The sequence below is a fragment of the Equus caballus genome, chromosome 24 (assembly GCF_041296265.1).
Source record: "Equus caballus isolate H_3958 breed thoroughbred chromosome 24, TB-T2T, whole genome shotgun sequence".
In the NCBI taxonomy this organism is placed as follows: Eukaryota; Metazoa; Chordata; class Mammalia; order Perissodactyla; family Equidae; genus Equus; species Equus caballus.
Window position 1 is genome coordinate 31,876,083 of NC_091707.1, and position 16,930 is coordinate 31,893,012.

General features: G+C 49.4%; 1 protein-coding gene across 25 annotated transcripts in view; it reads left to right on the forward strand.

The window, feature by feature from the left end:
- The first annotated feature begins 2,643 nt into the window (after positions 1-2,643).
- Positions 2,644-16,930, forward strand: part of PAPLN (papilin, proteoglycan like sulfated glycoprotein) — a 43,504-nt gene continuing 29,217 nt past the window's right edge. For 13 of the 25 annotated variants that reach the window (XR_011432205.1, XR_011432207.1, XR_011432206.1 and 10 more), the window contains exons 1-2: positions 3,768-3,883; positions 5,557-5,616. Coding sequence is in view for 21 of the 25 variants with exons in the window: in XM_070250033.1 (XP_070106134.1) it covers positions 5,563-5,616 (54 nt within the window). In the remaining 4 variants the exon portion in view is untranslated. The other 12 variants (XM_070250044.1, XM_070250039.1, XM_070250045.1 and 9 more) reach the window with 12 other exon arrangements.

Genomic DNA, 16,930 nt, shown 5'->3' on the forward strand with positions numbered 1-16,930 from the left:
GGTGCATCTCTCGCCAGCTCCCCGTTAGTGACACTTGGTGCTTGAACACAGCCTTGGAGCAGTTACGCCAGGGAAACTGATCAACACTACAAAGCTGTGCTTTTCCCTCCAGAGAGCTGGTTGCCCAACATTTACCACAAGCTTCCGGTACAGAGTAAGCACTCAGTTATTCAAGGAATGAACAGATGAACGAACAACCAGCACCAAAAAGAGAAGGAGGGTGAGAAGCAGCATTCTGCACGTTCAGTTCCACAGACACCATGTGCTAAGGGCTGCGGGCAGAGAGGACGTTTCTTGTCCGGGACAGCCCAGCACCTGAGCTTCCCATTCGGGGAAACTGCCAATTCTCGTTTCTCGGTCCCGGCAGTCAGGGGACAGGTACGCTCCTGCTGGGGTTGGAGTCTACAAGGGCCATTCAGGGCTTTTTCTGAGGGTGACATGGGTCAGTGTGGCCTAAACGTGATGGTGGCAGTAGTCCAATGTCCAGTAGAATAGGTCCTAACCAGAACCCCTCCTGGGTCGTGATGTGACCACGGCAGGGATTCCACCCCATTTCTGTGCCTTATTCTCCAGACTTCCTGTCAATTCCATGAGCTCCCAATGTCCTTCCTCTAAGCTACTTGTATGTTTCAGTTAACTAAGTCTTTTCCTGTGGTTTGCAACCAAGAACGCTGTGTGTCAGCTCAGTTTAGATGTACAAGAGGTCTACTGGGGAGATGCCTGCGAGGATAAACGGGGAGGGAGCAGGAGCAGGGAGAGCCTTCAGAGTGTGGTGTAGACCCCAAGTGTCTGGAGGCTGTCAATCACCCATGCTTCCAGCACCACATTCTCTTGAGGGGCCCCTTCAGGGCCGCCACAGACCTCCGGTCCAGGGTACAGTGATGAAAGAGAGAGATCCCTGCCCTTGCGAAGTTCACAACAGAGGGAAAAAGAGGGACAGATACATCACTGCACTAGTTCCAAAGTGCTAGGGCCAACCCCGCAGATGGGAGCACAGAGGCCGCGTAAGGGAAGGCTTCCTGGGGGAGTGCATCCCAGGAGCCCTGAGGCTCTTGGGGTTTTGCTCTCTTCTCTCCAGCTTTCCATCCCAACCCAGCCTCACAGAGAGATCTGGCCATTACTTCTTAGCTGTGTCCCTGGATCTGCAACCTGCAGAGATGATGGAGATGTAAGGAATCCAGGACACAGGCTGAGGGAGCAGGGGGCAGAAGGAACTGCAGCAGGCTCCCCTTCTCTGAGATTTTGCTTTCTGCAGTTTCAGTTACCCACGGTCTGAAAATATTCAATGGAAAATTCCAGAAATAAACAATTCATGTTTTAAATTGCGTGCCATTCTGACTAGCATGATGAAATCTCACGCCGTCCAGTTCTGTCCTGCTGGGGACCTGAATCATCCCTTTGTTGCATCCCCAACCACTGACAACCATGCTCCTGACATCCAAACATTGACGTGCTTGATGATCCTCCTTCTGACATGTCGTCAGAAGGTCAATAGTAGCCTGACGCTACATCACAATGCCTACGTCATCACCTCACTTCATCTCGTCACATAGGCATTGTATCATCTCCATCATCACAAGAAGAAAAAGGGTGAGCACCATAAGATATTTTAACAGAGAGAGACCACATTCATAGAACTTTTATTACAGAATATTGTTATAATTGTTCTATTATTATTGTTGTTAATCTCTTACTGGCCTAAGTTATAAATTAAACTTTATCATAGGTATGTATGTATAGGAAAAAATAGTATGTATAGGGTTCGGTACTATCTGTGGTTTCAAGCATCCACTGGGGGTCTTGGAAGGTAGCCCCGGGGACAAGGGGGGACCACTGTAACTTTTATTGAGCACCTAGGGGAGCTTTATAGAAGCCAGTTACCACCACCACCACCCCCCCCCCCCCCCACGGCCCCGCTGTGTGAGGCTCAAGTGAGCAAGTTGACGCTTAAGGAGGTGACACGATTTGCTGACATTCACCTGGCAGGTTCCCAGCCCAAGTCTGTCTGCCTCCAAGGGCTCTGCTCCTTCTGCCTTCCGGCCCCCCAGCGCCCCAAGCATGAAGTCTCTGGTGCAGCCGGCGAGCACCCAAGGGCCCATGCAGAAGGGAGTTCACAAAGGGAGAGACGGTCTTACACTATTTCCTGAATCTTCTTTCTAAACCACCATTTTTTTTGTGCAGCAATTATGTTCTGGGCACTGTCTCACCATGTCCCCTCTGAGGTAGCGGCGAGGACGCCAGGCTTGAAGAGGAGAAATACTTGCCTATGCCAGTAACTGCTGGCGGGTCCAAGGCTGCCCTTTAACCCTGTGCGGCTCCTACCTCCCCAACCTCTGGGCCGGCTTCGCAGCTGGGGTGGGGAGTAAGAAATCACCGCCTGGTGTCTGAGAAGAAGGGATCACGGAAAAAAAACACAAACAAGTCAGGAAGGTGCCTTGGCTGCGCCGCCCCCCCCCACCCCCCCCCCCCCACACACACACAGCCCCTCTCGCAGGCTTCCTCCACTTAGAGGGGGACCTTTGACCAAGCTCAGAAAATTCCGGGCTGGTGGGGGCAGGGAGCGAGGCTTTCTGAACGGAAGAAACTATTTTTCCTTTTCTAGAGAGGTTTTGGGTAATTCCACTCCCTTCCCTGCCAAGCTTTATCTTTGCCTAAGTATTCACACAAGTCCCCAGGGCTCCATACAGCTGCTGCTTCCTCTGCTCCTCCTTGATGGGTAAGAAATGGGCCAGAATCAAAATGCCTTTGTTTAATAAGCATTTTGTCTGAGCATCAGCCCGGAGAGAAGAGCTGCAGGAGCCGGGGGTCTGAAGGGGGGGCAAGCTCCCCGCTGGTGACTTTTCTCTGCCCCGGTGGAGGCCAGGGGAGAAATGACCCATGGCTGGGAGTAGACAAGGGGCAGAAGAGGATGGGGGAAAGGGACCAGCCTGTGACCTCCCCACCTTTCATGTGCCCCAGGGCCAGTGCTGCTTTCCCAGGGATAGGTGAATTCTAGTTCCAAAAGAGGGATGGCAGGCAAGGAGTGCCTTGGTTGAAAAAAAGGTCAACTAGGAAAGGAAATTAAATTTGTCGAATTTACTGAGCCCCTAACTTGATCCCAACTAGTGCCCTGGGCAGAGGCAATAAGATGCAAGCGTCACTCTCAGGGACCTCACAACTGAGTCAGGGAGACTCAGAGTCCCAGTGTGACACACCGCAGGACTACAGCAGACAGGGACGGAGACTGAGGAGCAGGGGCCACCAGCTCTGCCTGCTATGGTGTGCGGAAGGCTTCTAGAGAAGGTGACTTTTGACCAGGGTCTTGACGGGTGAGTAGGAGTTGGAAAGGTAGAGGGAGTTTGGAGAGTGCATTCTGGGCCCCAAGCTGACTGGGAGGTGGCAAACAGCAGCACGCGTGTGGAAAAACTCAGCCGCGGCGGAAGTATAGACGTCAGGGGTGGAAGACAAGCCTTCCGCTGGACACAGAGGCGCGTCGTACGTAAGGTGGGCGTGGAGCGGGGATGGCACCGAACTGGAAGGCTGGGGCGCAGAGGAATTGGGACTGGAGAGATGTCTGGTGCCGGCCCAAGAGAAGAGAGATGGGGCGGGAGGGCAGACCATGCCTTGGCACACACCCAAGGAGATGGAGGCCCTAGGCATCACCGGTCACTGTGGGGCCTCTCCACCCGGGCACTGTCGTCCTGCCGCGATTGGGGGTGGGTGTCAGCAGGGCTGGGTCGGGGGAGATGGGGCGGGGAGGAAGCCAGCCAGCAGTGGGGAGAGAAAGTCCAACCTCCGCTGGCGTTCCGGGCTGCAGGGCGGACCTCCCAGGCTGGGGCTGGGGCGGGGGCGGGCGCCGACGGAGCGGCACTGCGGACTGCGCGCCCTGCAGCTCCGGGGACAGGTAGGAAGGCGCGGGGACAGGAACCCAGCGGCGGGGCGGGGCCGCCCAGGGGCTGCTGCAGGACTTCTTCCCCACCCGGTTCGCAGGGAGGGAGAGCAGAGTCGGAGGAAGGGGGGCCCGGAGGAGACGCCGCCTGCGGCTCTGCCCGCCGAGGGGGGCGCAGCGCCAGCCCGCGCTCCGCACCGCGCGCCCTCGGCAGGAAAACCCCGGGAGCCGCGGGGGACGGTGCCGGGCGGACGGACGCGACCCGGGCGGCCCCGCGCCGCCGCCCCCGCCTCCTCGGTCCTTCCCTCGGCCGGACGCCGCCCAGGCGCGGGGCCCGGAGACCGAGCGCGCCCCCTCCCCGCGGGGCCGCACCTGCCCTCGCCCGCGCCTGGCGTCCGAAGCGCCACCTTCCCGCCGTAGGGCCACGGGCGCGTTCCCCGGGAGGGTGGGATGGTGCGGAGCCGGTGCCGGGGTGGGGGCGCCTCCTCGGGCGGGGCGGGCGCGGGGAAGATCCTCGCCTGGGGGACGGACGGAGAAGGGTGTCCCGCCGGCCTCGGCCGCCCCCGCGTCTGCGGGGCGTGGTGCGGGGTGCGGCGCGCAGGGATCCCAGGCGCGGGCCCCCGGCAAATCGCCGCGCGCCTGCGGTCGCAGTTTTAAGTGAAGTTCTTCGCTCCTGTCCTCAGTCTCTCCTTTAGAGAAGCATCACCTGTCGCTTATGTCCGTCATCGGCCCTCCGGCGGTGAGGCCGCCTCCCCTCCCGCACGCGGCTCTCCCCGGAGGGGGCGGCGGGGAGGCAGCGCACCGCCTCCCTCACCCCCGCGCCCGGGAACCTCTGATTTGATTGCGAAAATTTAAGAACCAAATGAATCACTGCTGGTGCTAAATTAGCAGAGCGTGTACGTGGTTAAATGTGCTAGGTTACATTCTGCCGAACTCGACTTACGTATGTTGTTTCGTCCTTGTAAACTGGTCATTTTATTCTTAAAAAAAAATTAAAGAGAACATCGGTAAAATACAGGTTTTTAAATTTAAGCATACAAGTCAGTACTTGTTTAATGTTTTGTACTGAACGGGGCACATTGCTTATGTCATTCTCCAACACATGTACACTCGTGCACACACAACGCACACACACACCGGACTGCACTCAGACACTGTCCACACTGCACGTGCACGCAGGACATGCATGCACACACCGAACTCCACGCAGGCACTCTGTTCACACACACCACACTGCTTATGGAGCCTGCTGGTGGAACTTCCCCAGCAGAGAAATGCTGGCGTGGCTTATAAAGTAAGATACAATTAACATTTTAAAAGCATTTGAGTTGAGTTTTAAAAGTGTCTTCAGAGACTTTAAAAAAAAATAACGAGTTTTTAAACAACTGGTACAATGGCTTTTAAAAAAGGAATCTCTTGCTGAATTTAAACAGCGAGTCTGATAGCTTTGATTCTGAACTCCCTGCTTTCAACAAGGAAGTGTTTTTAATTGTCCTCTTTTTTTAATTCTCTGAAGCCCTGAAAGAAGTGACTCCTGAACTTTGGGAAGCCACTTTACACGAGCTTTTTCTCCCCTGCGCGTGTGAGCGGCGCCCCGCGGCGTTCCCTCCCTCTGCTGTTCCCCGGGCCACCCGTGGGCCACGAGGCGGGAGGGGCCCGCCGCGCCGCTCACCCCGTCTCTCCCGCAGGCCGAGATGCGGCTGCTCCTGTTCGTGCCCCTGCTGCTGGCCCCGGCGCCCGGGTCCTCGGTGAGTGCGACCCTGCCCGGCCCCGGGAGGAGCCTGCTGGGGAGGAGGGCGCGAGGGGCTCGGCCGGGAGGACGCTCGGGCTCAGGACCGGGGAGGAGCCGACCTGCCGCCGGCTGGAGCCCCTTGACTGCTGGAGCCCCCTGACTGCTGGAGCCCCAGGCGGCAGCAGTGACGGTGACATCCCCAGGAGAGGACCAAAGATGGGAAGATGGGGTGGGAGGGGGCGACACCTCGCCCTGCCCCCCCATCCCCCAGCTCTCTCAAAAAAGGGGCGTGCCGGGCAGGCTGCGGGGGCACAGTTTGCAGGAATGGCAACTTCCCAGAGCCCTCCCCCTTCCGAAGGTGCTGGGTGGACGGTAATGCTGCAGAACCCCCTCCCTGGTCTTCCAGGTTGGAAGGAGGGGCGGGGACAATGATTGCACCAGCCAAGGTGCAGCCAGGTGGACCATCCCCCCAGATGCCTGCTTGGGCCCAAACTCAGCTGCCCTCAGCTGGGCTATTTGGGCCTCGAGATTTGGGGTCCAGTCATTCCCCTCCATGTGGGGTTAGCATCTAGAGCAGGGCTGTCCAATAGTGCTTTCTGAGATGACAGAAATGTTTTGTATCTGTGCTGTCCAATAAGATAGATCCTGGGTTCACGTGGCTATTGAGCACATGAAATGTGGTTAGTGCAACTGAGGAACTGAGTTTGATTTGATTTGATTTTAATTAACTTAGATTAGCCACATGCAGCTAGTGGCTACCGCATTTGTGCAAATTTACAGAGTGGACACGGGAAGGTAACTGGCAGAGTAGCTGTTTCATGAACAGGGGCCCATAGGATGGGGGTCCCTGGAGATCATTCCTGGGTCCTGAGGATATTCAGAGAATCTTCTAGACCACAGGGCCCACCTTTGGGAAGGGGAGGGTCTGCAGAGCTGGGCTTGGTCCTGGAGGCCCCTCCTGCCAAGCTTCTCCTGGCATGGACAGGATGGAGGGCACAGAGGCAGCCAGGCCCTGTCCTGCCCCTGGAGAGCTCTCCCCAGGGGAGACCCTCAGCCCTCCCAGCCCTCTGTGAGGCAGGCAGGAGGTGCGGGTTGCAGGTTCCAAACTGTCTGCTGCTTGGGGAGGGTGGGGGCAATTCCCCCGTGGAGATGTGAGTGGAGGAGGAGAAGGGCCACGACGGGCAGGCAGGGACAGACGGTAGTGGTGGGCAGCAGGCACTCCTCCAAAGCCCCATGGATCCAGCATGGGCACAGGTGGGTGAGCTAGAGCCCTCCTTCCTCATGTCCTTTCTACCACCTGCTGGCTTCCCACGTCACCTCAGCCGGCCATGGCCCTCCCTAAGTGCCACACTCTGAGGTCCTTGGCACAGGCTTCTTCCTGGTGCCTGGTTGTCTGGAGGCCGCAGTTCAGGTGCGGGAGCCGTGGCGCCAAGACCCCAGGATGAAATCCCGCAGCTGCCCCTTAACAGCTGGGTGACCCTTAGCACATCACCAGGCCTTAGATTCCTTTAATTTGCGGTAATAATGCCCTCCCACAGGTTGCCGTCCAGATGAAATGAGTCAAGGTTTACACAGCGCCCTGGTCCTTTGGCTGCTTTCTCCCTTAGAAATACCTGAGGAGCCTTCTTCTGCCCCCTCCTCCAAGTGTGTGAGCCTCCACGGGCTGGGCCTGGCCTGGCCGGGCTGAGAATCTCCTCCCAGCACCCTGCTTGTTGGGGGGCGGGGGGCGTGGCCACGGCTCACAGCTCGGTTGCCACCCCCGCCGCATCCCCCAGCACTTCTCAGGATGGTCCTCAGTGCGACAGGGATCGGCTTGAACAGAACGAGTAGATGATTAAGGAGGAATAAAGCAGAGGTGCCACCACACTCCTCTGGCCCCCCAACCCCAGGCTGGTCAGGCGGAGGGTTCCTGAGGGGGCTTCCCATCCCCTAGCCTCCGCTTCCCTTCCTTCTCTCTCTCTCTCTGTCTCTCTCTGTTTCTTTCTCTCTCTCTGTCTCTTTCTCTCTCTCTCTCACACACACACACACACATATGCACAGTGGGCAGCTGATCCCCTGGGATCAGTGCAGCAGAAAGGGGGCTCCTGAGTTGCCGCAGGTGGGAGTTGGAGGAGTGGGTGGGGTGCTGAGAGCAGCAAGAGGCAGGTGAGGACAGGTCCAGGGTGAGGTGGACTGGACTAGCTCATTCTGGCTTCACACCATCCTGCAGCTCATAGTTTGGGTAATTACAGAGGAACAAAGCTTGCCTGTGCTGTTGCTGGCTGAATGTGCTTTCTTTCCTCAGACAGCGTGGGCTGGTGCATGTCAACTTGAAAAAGCAAATTTGCCTGTTTTATCCTCAAAATGAATTTATTTGGGAATAGCCAAAATAATTGCAATTTGGAGATGTGCATGCTGTGGCAAACCATAGGCAAATCCAGAAAACAAAGGAGGGGAGCTGCTTTTACAGAGAAAAGGGGGAAATAGGAAGGAGCTGTTCTAAATAAAAGTCCCTTGGGGGAAAAGTAACAGATCAGGGACCCAGAGGCTTCTCATTGGCTGAGCTGCAGCATTTCTCATTGGCTGGGCTGTTGCCAGGCGGCAAGAGAAATCTTCCTTCAGTAGTAGTTTTACTTCCTGTCCAAGATGGAAGGATAGGTCTCTTCCTGTTTGCTGTAACTGGTGATGTAGGCTAGGGCATGAAAGCTTCCTGACTCCAATTTAGTAAAGGTTTCTTTCTTTTATTAATTTCTACATTTCCCCTTTTGATCAAGATCTTTCTCCAAAAGCACCACTGCTTAACAGTCAGGTCTCTGCATGTAGTGGTCTTGTCGCTTGGTGCCAAGAAGGACCTTTCCTGGTTGTTGTGTCCCACATTGGAGGGAAGGTGCATAGTGGGTGAAAACCATCTAGGCCACATTTGAGCAAACAGGCAGGTTAGGAGGAGAACTCTCATGCATTTCCTATTCAAAGTCTATCGTTGTCTGAGGTCGTAGGCGTTGGAAGTCATTTCAAATTGTTGAGCTAACATCACTTTTTCGGGCACGTCATTTTTACAGAGGTTCAACAAGCAGTAGGTACATAACTTCACAATAAGTATACAGAGTAAGATTAAGAGCAAACTATGAGCCCAGTTTACAGGATGGTTCTAAACCAGGAGCCCAGACCTGAAGGTAACCAGCTGAACAAATCAAGACAGTGGATTGGTAGGTGAAATTTGTTGTAGCCAGTGTGCTTGCTCACTAATCTTACATAATTGGGTTTCCACTTCCCCAGAGGCATTTATGAGCAAGAGGAGGTGTTTCCCACTGCACAGACACCTCCTTGCTCAGCAAGTAGATAATCAAGGGCTATACCATTATCCAAACCTACCTTGGCCAGTGAGTTAAGCAATCGTTGCTGAGCTTAAGTTGTTTTGGCTGTGGAGTTAGCCAACTCTTCTAGTGTCAGAGAGAGCTTCTCGATCATTTGTTGATTGGTACTTGCTCCGATCCATGGGAAGGAAGCTCGTCCCATGGAGGCAAACTGAGTCATGTACACCTCCTGGAAGCTCTTGTTTAGAGCAACTATGGGGATTTGATGGGAGAGACCAATGAGAGGTCTCTGGTTTTGCAAAGAGAACAGGACAGTGAGTACAGCCAGGGTACACTGTCCTTGTAGTCTTCAGCTGTCAAGGCAACGAGCTGCCCAAGCATAAAGGTCATTACTGAGACCTCCACAGATGAAAATGTGACCAGGAGGTGTACATAAGTCTCCCACATAGGCAATATCATCTATATACTCATTCATCGGCATAGGGGTGTTAGCATTATATGACCAAGGCTCAGATACTATGTTGTCACATACCAAGAGGTTGCCTAGATATATGGATATAACAAGAAATTTACAGATGGCCTGGGTTACATTGGTGACCCCACAGAATTTTTCATGCAAATATTCAAAAGATCTTGTTTTCCCCTCCCAAGGCTGGGTTAGAGTAAAGCAAGGAGCAAGTTTAAGTGGGCTTAGTACCCCGAGTCGGTAGGATGGGCTGGCAGATCAATTTAGATAAACAACAGCATCTGGAGTCCCAGTGACAGTACTTATAGGGTGAACTAAGGGGTCATTACTGTCTTGAACAGACCGAGGTTTCTGATGGCAAATTCAGCAAACAGAGGTTTCCCCCTTTTGCAAGGGATTGGGAAATGCAAACAAGGGCATTGTCCTTCTAGGAGAGGGAGGGAGAAAGTAAAGAAACAACAGTGGGCAGAGGGTGTCCAGGCCTGGTCCAGTCATGTCAGGAAAGCTGTCGCCTCACATGTCAGCTGCTTCTCTTCCTGGTCAGTTTGATTTGAGGTCTCCGGTGTTGGGTCAGGACCAGATGTCAGGTGGAGCCTTTTCAGCTGTGAGATGTGTACCCAAGGCTCGAGTCCCTGAGGTTTGGCTGTCACCTGGGTGGGGACAGTCCCTTCCAAGGAGATTTTAAGGGCAGTAAAATTGGAAACGTCAGTTTGGAGTATCATAGCCAGACCTTTAAGGAAACAGGAATAATTCAGGATCCAGTCCAGCTTACAGGTATATAACAAAACCTTGAAGACAATAGGACTAGAATTTAGTATCTACAAAAGTGCAAGCATAATTTCTCTCTCCACAATAATCTCTAGTTTTAAATAATGATAATCATAGTAAAACTAATTTGTTTGTATTAAACTCGGCCTGATTATTTATATAAATGCAGCAAGAATAGTGATTGACCATAAAAGCTTTTTTTTTTTTTTTTAAGATTTTATTTTTCCTTTTTCTCCCCAAAGCCCCCCGGTACATAGTTGTATATTCTTCGTTGTGGGTCCTTCCAGTTGTGGCATGTGGGACGCTGCCTCAGCGTGGTCTGATGAGCAGTGCCATGTCCGTGCCCAGGATTCGAACCAACGAAACACTGGGCCGCCTGCAGTGGAGCGCACGAGCTTAACCACTCGGCCACGGGGCCAGCCCCGACCATAAAAGCTTTTTTTAAAGATTGTTTGGCTGAAACCTTGTAAGCGAGCTTCTAGGCTGATTTTTCAAGCAGTAACTGAAAGCTGTCTGGTCACGTCTGAGTCTATGGACATCTTTCTTGAATATAACATTCTAGTCCAAGTCGTGGTAAAATAGCCAGTGTTTCCAACTGTGTTTTGTTACAAGGAGAACAGACCTTCATGAGCCCGTGCAAAAATGTGTATTGTCATGAAAAGAATACTTAAGAGTTTCCGAATTCTGGATGGATCAGGTGGAGAGAAAAAGAGGAATGTTTTAACCCTTGTTGCAAAGATATACTCTACCAAATTGCTGTAAGTTACAGACAGCTTCAAGGAGAGGAGAAAAAGGGGTCCTTTACACCTGGAAAATAAAGCATCAAAGCAGTCATTCCTTCACTCCAGTTCCACAAGCTCCCACCCAGGTTAGTGTTATGAACTTAAAGTTATCAAGCCTGCACCCAGAGTACTCGTCAGGTTCTTTCATCAATCTCTTTGCAAAGGAAGCATATTTGTAAAAGCATCAAAGTAAAACAATAACTGTCTATAACTAACAAAAAAACTTTTTAAAAAGGCAATAGGGTTGGGGCTGGCCTGGTGGCGCAGCGGTTAAGTTCGCATGTTCCGTTTTGGTGGCCTGGGGTTCGCCCATTCGGATCTTGGGTGCGGACATGGCACTGCTTGGCACGCCATGCTGTGGTAGGCATCCCACGTATAAAGTAGAGGAAGATGGCCATGGATGTTAGCTCAGGGCCAGTCTTCCTCAGCAAAAAGAGGAGGACTGGCAGATGTTAGCTCAGGACTAATATTCCAAAAAAAAAAAAAAGGCAATGGGTAAATACAATTGACAATAAAATTTGGGTATTTTTATCCTATACATTTTAGATAGTAACTAGGATTACAGGTAATAACATTATATTAGGACATATCAGATGTTTAGGAATTTTATATGATTTCTAGAACACTTTTTAGTAATATTCATCCATACACTATAACTTAAAAAGGCTTATTATCACTTATTCAACCATGCTTCTCATATAACTCGACACACCAAATAAGCCTAATTAGTGTACTCTCTCTCTTTTTACAAGGAGAGGGAATAAAATCTTTTGTTACTAAACCTATGTTCAGTAATTAGTGTTTCAGTATTTTATCTTGTTTGGAAAATGATTTAGGTATTCAGTGACTCTCCATTGTTTAGTTTAACTTAGTATGAACTTCGATCTTATTTATATTTATGTTAATTACTTACTTTTAACAGTCATGCTAGGATTAGACGTTAAATAGTCAACCATCATCTCAAGTTACTTTCTTGCTGACAAATTTTGTAACAGAGACGGCATGAACCTACATGACTAGTACACTCAGGCGGAGGAAAAAATTGTACATTTTCACTACACCCAATACTAAAAAGTCTGAAGACATGCCCGTTTTTTATTTATACGGACAACCTTAAGCTAGCTTTTATTTACTAAAGATTAATCCTAGATCACGTGAACCTGAAAAGCATTTAAATTAGTTTCTATTATGTTTCTGAGATTTAGGAATACTTAATTTATAAGTGCTTAATTTCAAGCCAATTAAATAGAGGTTTTTACAAATCAATTCTCTCAATGCCATCTGGAGGTAGAAAAATATCACATCTCTATAAGATACGTACATACATACATACATAGACACGTAGACATAGATTTCATTTTAAACTTTTAGCCATGTCTCGGTACAAAACTCAAGAGTTGGATGCAAGTTGTATTTCTGGCAGATGGACTAAAGAAAGGTTCCTTGTTCAGATGGCGAAAGTCTTTTACTAAAAACTTTTATTTGCATGCTGTGAGAATCCTTTTAGAGCTGTATTTGGAGTCATTTTGTCTTATCAAAAGTCTAGGGTAACTGCTATTTACAATTTTCTTTCTAGTTGTTTATTTGCTCCACTTAACTTAGGAGTTAGGGACTTAGCATTTGAATCCTCAGAGGGTCTGATTGTTTTTTTCTCAAGCTAACATTGGTTTATATCATTATATAAATTTCAGTTGTACATCAGTATATTTCGATTTCTGTGTAGACTACATCATGTGCACATCCAAAGACTAATTACCATCCGTCACTGTACACGTGAGCCCTCTCACCCCTTCCGCCCTCCCCCCACCTCCCTTCCCCTCTGGTAACCACCAATCTAATCTCTGTATCTATGTGTTTGTTTGTTGTTGTTGTTGTTCTCTTCTCCTTATGAGTGAGATCATGGTATTTGACTTTCTCTGTCTGACTTATTTCGCTTAGCATAATATTCTCAAGGTCCATCCATGTCGACGCAAATGGCAAGATTTCACTTGTTTTTATAGCTGAGTAGTATTCCATTGTGTATATATGCCACGTCTTCTTTATCCATTCATCCCTTGATGGGCACTTAGCTTGTTTCCAAGGCTTGGCTATTGTGAATAATGCTGCAGTAAACATAGGGGTGCAATTATCTTTACACATTCGTGTTTTTGTGTTCATTGGATAGATACCCAGAAGTGGAACAGCTGGATCATATGCTAGTTCTATTCTTAATTTTTTGAGGAATCTCCATACTGTTTTCCATAGCGGCTGCACCAGTTTGCACTCCCACCAGCAGTGTATGAGGGTTCCCTTCTCTCCACACCCTCTCCAACACTTGCTGTTTCCTGTCTTGTTAATTATAGCCATTCTGATGGGTGTGAGGTGATATCTCATTGTAGGTTTGATTTGCATACCCCTAATAATTAGTGATGTTGGACATCTTCTCATGTGCCTGTTGGCCATCTGTATATCTTCTTTGGAAAAATGTTCAGATCCTTTGCCCATTTTTTAATTGGGTTGTTTGTTTCTTTGTTGTTGAGTTGTATGAGTTCTTTACATATTTTTAATATTAACCCCTTATCAGATATTTGGTTTGCAAATGTCTTCTCCCAGTTGTTAGGTTGTCTTTTCATTTGTGATCGTTTCCTTTGCTGTGCAGGAGCTTTTTAGTCTGATGTAGTCCCATTTGTTTATTTTTTGTTTCCCTTGCCTTGTGAGACATGGTTTTCGAAAAGATGCTGCTAAGACAGATGTCAAAGTGCCTATGTTTTCTTCTAGAAGTTTCATGGTGTCAGGTCTTACATTCAAGTCTTTAATCCATTTTGAGTTAATTTTTGTGTATGGCATAGGATAATGGTCTACTTTCATTCTTTTGCATGTAGCTGTTTAGTTTTCCCAACACCATTTATTGAAGAGACTTTCCTTTCTCCATTGTTTGTTCTTTCTCCCTTGTTGAAAATCAGCTGTCCATAGATGTTCAGGGTTATTTCTGGGCTCTCGATTCTGTTCCATTGATCTGTGTGCCTGTTTTTGTGCCAGTACCATGCCGTTTTGGTTACTATAGCTTTGTAGTATTTTTGAAATCAGGGAGTGTGATACCTCCAGCTTTGTTTTTTCTCAGGATTGGTTGGCTATTTGGAGTCTTTTGTTGTTCCATATAAATTTAAAGATTCTTTGTTCTATTTCTGTGAAAAATATCATTGGGATTTTGGTAAGGATTGCATTGAATCTGTAGATTGCTTTAGGAAGTATGGACATTTTAGTTATGCTAATTCTTCCAATTCATGAGCACAGAGTATCTTTCCATTTCTTTGTGTCATCTTCGATTTCTTTCAATGTTTTATAGTTTTCAGTGTATAGGTCTTTCTCCTCTTTGGTTAAATTTATTTGTAGGTGTTTTATTCTTTTTATTGTATTGTAAATGGGACTGTATTCATAATTCCTCTTTCTGCTATTTTCGTTGTTAGTGTATAGAAATGCAACTGATTTTTGTATGTTGAGTTTGTATCCTGCAACTTTACTGTGTTTGTTTATTATTGCTAATATGTTTTTGGTGGATTCTTTAGGGTTTTCTATATATGAAATCCTGTCATCTGCAAATAGTGAGTTTCACTTCTTCCTTTCCACTTTACATCCCTTTTATTACTTTTCCTTGCCTGATGGCTCTGGCTAGGACTTCCAATACTATGTTAAAGAAGAGTGGTGACAGTGGGCTTCCTTGTCGGGTTCCTGTTCTTAGAGGGATAGCTTTCAGTTTTTCACTGTTGAGTATGATGTTAGCTGTGGGTTTGTCATATGGGTCCTTTATTATGTTGAGGTACTTTCCTTCTATACCCATTTTATTCAGTTTTTATCATAAATGGATGTTGTATCTTGTCCAAAGCTTTCTCTGCATCTATTGAGATGATCATGTGATTTTTATTCTTCATTTTGTTGATCTGGTGTATCACGTTGATTGCCTTGAGGATGCTGAGGCATCCCTGCATCTCAGAGGGCCTGATTTTTTTTTTTTTAAAGATTTTATTTTTCCTTTTTCTCTCCAAAGCCCCCGGTACATAGTTGTATATTTTTAGTTGTGGGTCCTTCTAGTTGGGGCATGTGGGATGCCACCTCAGCATGGCCTGATCAGTGGTGCCTTGTCCACGCCCAGGATCCAAACCAGCAAAACCCTGGGTTGCCAAAGCAGAGCATGTGAACATAACCACTTGGACACAGGGCTGGCCCCAGTGGCCGATTCTTGAAGCAGGTTTTCGCAGAGGGGAAGAGAGGAAGATGGCATCAGGGGTGGAGCCTGGCCACAAGATGGCTGCCGGGGCAGAGTCTGAGACAAAGGAGTCTGGGAAGACAAACATGATGGCGCCTGAGACAAAGAAGAATGGGGAGGGAAACGTCAGTTTTCAGAAGCCATTTTGCTCTCCCTCCGTTTTTCAGTTGTTTGGGCTAATTTAGACCAGGTATCTTGTAGTGAGGTGATTTTAGAGCTTTGTGTGTATCCAGAAGCCTCCAGGTACCAAAGTAAATAGACATACCATTCATTTTGCCTAACTTTAGAGCCCCGTCTTCCAATTTGGTTTAGCTCCTGTGGGGAGAGTAGGGAGGGGCTGTTCTAAAGGAAAGTCCTCTGGGGGAAAGTGGCAGTTCAGGGGGGCAGTGGCTTCTCTTGGCTGCGCTGCGATGTTTCTCATTGGCTAGGCTGTTGCCGATGCATAAGGTCATTGCAGTTCCAGGCTGTCTCTGATCTGTTTGGCCCACTTAGTTAAAAATGCGCATGTAGGGGCCCAAAGTGCTTAAACCCAGCCAGGGTCCCTGAAGGAGGGTTTCCCTCAGAACAGTTAGATGACTGGGATCCCACTTCTGAAATTTCCACCGAAAACCCAAGAAAGCTTGCTAGAGTCCTAGTCCTGATCCCCGAAGGAATCTAAAAACAAAAGCACAGTTGCTGGATTCCCAGCCCTGAATCCAAAAGGAATCTGGAAACCAAAGAAAAACACCTGGATTGTCCGCAAGCCCGAGCCCCAAAGGAGCTGTGCCTCCTTCAGAAGACAACTGGGTACTCAACCAGGACGCCGCCGTGATCCGGACAGAGACTCGAACTGGGAGGACAAAGTCCCTCTCCTGAGAGGACAAAGCCTATCTGGATCCTGAATGAAGGTGGAGAGATCAGAACACGAAGGGAGCCGAGCTGGGAGTCCAAGAGGAGACGCACCAAACCGAAAGCGGGCCACGACTCAGAGCCGTGAGCACAAGGGGCTCAGGGCGGGTACCTGACTCGATTCTGGGGGTCGCCATCTCTCAGGGGTCCCCTGCCAGCAACAGGACATATTTCCAGTACTCCTGCCTGCTGGCAAAACTGGAAGCAAAGTCCAATGTTTGTCCAGCTCGTCTAGTATTAGGACTCATCTAGTGTCTCATTTGATTGCCCCAGTGAGGTAGGTGGGAACATAGCCCAGCCCGAGAGCAGAGGCCCGGGGTGAAGCTGACCGGCTATTGTGTCCACTTGTTCCTGTGTGGCTCCCTCTCTCTCTGCCTCACTTTTCTTATCCATGCACTGGGTCTGTCGGGTTGTTCCGATGGTTAGATGAGAGAACATGTGTGTAGCGCATGGAGTTCTCATGCCAGCTGCAGGGCGTCAGATCTTTCCGGTGGGAACCTCTATCCATTAGGGTTATATGCCTGTTCCAGAGTCCCAAATAACAGTCCTTCAGCAAGTCTCCTTCAACAAGAGAGACTTGACCCCTCTCTCACATAAACACCCAGAGGTCAGAAGTCCAGGGATGTTTGGTCTCACAAAGTCCTCCAGGCTCTGGGGTCCTTCTGTTTTTGCTGACTGAAGGTCACCTCATAGTCAAGAAGGCTGCTCTCATCCCAGCCATCACATCTGCTTTCCAACCAGCAGGAAAGAGTATAGCAGGAAGAAGAAAAAGGACAAATGCACATGCATGCAAGCTATCTATTAAGGAGACTACCAGATGCTGCTGCCCAACACTTTTATTTACATCTCACTGATGAGAACTTAGACACACAGCCACCATCAGCTGCAGG